This window comes from Nanorana parkeri, unplaced genomic scaffold (genome assembly GCF_000935625.1).
Source record: "Nanorana parkeri isolate BGI_ZX_2015 unplaced genomic scaffold, ASM93562v1 scaffold2313, whole genome shotgun sequence".
Lineage (NCBI taxonomy): Eukaryota > Metazoa > Chordata > Amphibia > Anura > Dicroglossidae > Nanorana > Nanorana parkeri.
In genome coordinates, this window is record NW_017308581.1 from 287,018 (window position 1) to 290,007 (window position 2,990).

The 2,990-nt window shown below is 38.5% G+C and overlaps 1 protein-coding gene across 1 annotated transcript; it reads left to right on the forward strand.

Moving 5' to 3' along the window:
• The first annotated feature begins 535 nt into the window (after positions 1-535).
• On the forward strand, positions 536-1,492 carry LRRC52 (leucine rich repeat containing 52). The gene has a single exon (XM_018573279.1). It carries the CDS (start codon positions 764-766, stop codon positions 1,490-1,492), a length of 729 nt encoding a protein of 242 aa, XP_018428781.1. The 5' UTR covers positions 536-763.
• The last annotated feature ends 1,498 nt before the right edge of the window (positions 1,493-2,990 follow it).

Genomic DNA, 2,990 nt, shown 5'->3' on the forward strand with positions numbered 1-2,990 from the left:
AAAGGCAAATGAACTGTAAGAACCAAGCTACACTATGTTTGTGTGTTATCTATCTATCTATCTATCTAATATCTATCGTTTCAGAATGTATGCTTATGTATCAGTGCAAAATGTATTACTTCTAGGAAAAAATGTATCCATTAGTTAACATGGATGTAACGCATATCAATAACATAAATAAGCCATAACACAAAGAAACAAGAACAAGACAACTACACATTTAAAACATGCATGTGGGGAACCTCTCCTTGTGCACTACATGTCAAATAATGAACAAGCTATGATAGCATGTATTAGCTGTACAATAAACAGAGGTACAGTATTGCCTATGAAGAATTAGGAATTATGACCTTGCAGAAGCTAGAATCGAGTGTGTGTGCTGCTTTTCCAAGTATTCAGCAACATCTGACTGTTCTGCTTCAGCAAAAGCATAGCTGCCTTTGATTAACTGCTGACGTCATGAAGGTGTCGATTGGCAACCGTTGTGACTCAGGGAGATGTGTCCTCTTGGATGTCCGAGCCAGCTATTTAACTGTCCTCCTCACTTTCAAGTTCAAAGTGGCTTTGTGTAAGCAGCAGCACTTTCACAGCCAGACAGTGAAAATAGACTGTCAATGAGACTTGAAGAATGAGAGCAACGTGAGCCTCTGAATAAGCAGAGAATTGTTACAGTAGACATCAGTATACATGGTAAGGGAAATGTGCATGTTGCTTGACATGACTGCTGCCGTATTATCATCTGCTGCAAAAAGACATTGTACAAATGGGTCTTGCCCTTGTTCAGACGGTTACCCTTCTCTGCAGAAAACCTACAGGACACATCAGTTTCATGGATAATCAAAGACATTATTTTCTCTGGGATGCAAAGAATATTTTACTTTTAATTGTAGTTATTAGTCTTATAGAGCTTGGCATATGCTGTCCAAAGGAGTGTACTTGTGAACACCTTTTAGTGAACTGCACTGACAGACAGCTTGAAGTATTCCCCACTGGAATCCCAATGGATACCAGACAGCTGATCCTAACGCATAACAATCTAACGTATCTGCCATCAGTGGATCTCAATCTTCTGATTGATCTAGTGTATCTGGACTGCAGCCACAATATTCTGGGAAATTCCTTGGAAGCCACCTTTATTGCTATGTCATTGGTTTATCTGGACCTGAGTCACAATAATATCACCAAGATCACTTCTGCCACTTTCTACCTTTTGACAAGTTTAGTTGTTTTGAAGTTATCAGACAATCCTAACTTGGAGGAGATTGAGAAGGATGCATTTGCCAACAATACAGGCCTTCGGCAGCTGGATCTCAGTCGCACAGCACTGACCTATCTGGATGTCACTACAGTTAGTGAATTGCCGAGTCTACGAACACTAGGCCTTAGCTCAAACCCCTGGGACTGTTACTGCCCTTTGAAGGAATTCCTTAAGTGGGTAATGGAGAGTGATATTTACTTTACAGGTGAGAAGGTGAATAAGGTGAACATGTGACACTGTTTAGCCAACAGATAAAAGACAGAAAGAGAAAAAAATCATGTCTGTCTACTAACAACACAAAAACAAAAAGGGTTGTCAGGTTTGTCATTCCAAAATAAGGCACTGAGGTGTGCGGCTGTTTGAAGGGGTTGAAGTATGCAGTGTTGTTGTACCTTTAATCAAACTTTTTTTGAATTTGTATGTTTCTATTTGGGACTTGGACTTATAGCCCCATCTGAATGTATTCTACTTATCTATCAATAGCTATATGTTACATTTGTAGTTCTGCTAGACAGATTGAGAACGATTGAGGACATGCTTCTTCAGTTCTGCACACTGGTAGCAATTGTTTTTAAACTATTTTTGTGCATTATTTATAATGGATTATAGCTGATTGCATTACTTATAGCTGATTGTGATGTATTTGTACCCGTATAAATGATAATATATTGATGAAGGTCCCTGCTTGGGGATGAACCTACTTGCTTTTAGAATATTTAACAAAATAGAATGTGTTTTCATGTCATGATTGGCATATACCTCTTGAGCTGCCAGCAAATAGTATTACTTTCTACTTTAAATTACACAGATTTTTGTGCTTCAACTTGGCTAGTGGTCTGCCAAAATTTCAGACAGCCAATAGTGAAAGTGGTGACAATGGGACACTCAGAGGGAAATTAATTGAAGGGAAGTTTCCCTACGTGGAGAGAAATACCCTATATTTAGACTGAGGTTGTATGTTTTGCATTAAATTGATAAAAGTGGTGCATGACACTTCATTGATATGTCGCATGAAATAGAAATATTTCCTCCTTCAGTGCTGCTCCTATGTAAGTCGCTCCAATTCCCTGTCAACTCTCTGTGACAGTCCAAGCTTATGCATAGCCGTCGCTCCTCCTCCAGTTTATACATATAATGAATGCTTACCTTAAAGAAGAACTCCTGGCAAAACTTGTATTGACCTTTGCAGTGTGGCTATCCCTGCCATGCAATGGTTAACTGTCTATAATTATATACAGGTGAAACTCGAATAATTAGAATATCGTGCAAAAGTAATTGCATTAAGTGCTGCAAAAGGGGCCCAAACCAAGTACTGAGTACATATGCATGCTTGTACTTTTCAGAGGTCCGATATTGTTCTATGTACAATCCTTGTTTTATTGATTGCATGTAATAATCTACTTTTTTGGAGGTTGTGGATTTGGGGTTCTTGGGGTTTTCATGAGCTGTAAGCCATAATCATCACAATTATGACAAATCACGGCTTGAATTATCTTGCTTTGCATGTAATGAGTCTATCTCATATATTAGTTTCACCTTTTAAGTTACATTAGTGAAATAAATGAACTTTGCACGATATTCTAATTATTCGAGTTTCACCTGTATGTATTATATACATTTTAAAATGGAGAAAGCGGCCTTTGTCAAATGGAGAAGCCCAGTGCTTTCTCCATGTTGCACAACATCCTAGGAATAGTGCAGGACAGCTCCTCTATTACACGAATATGTCCAG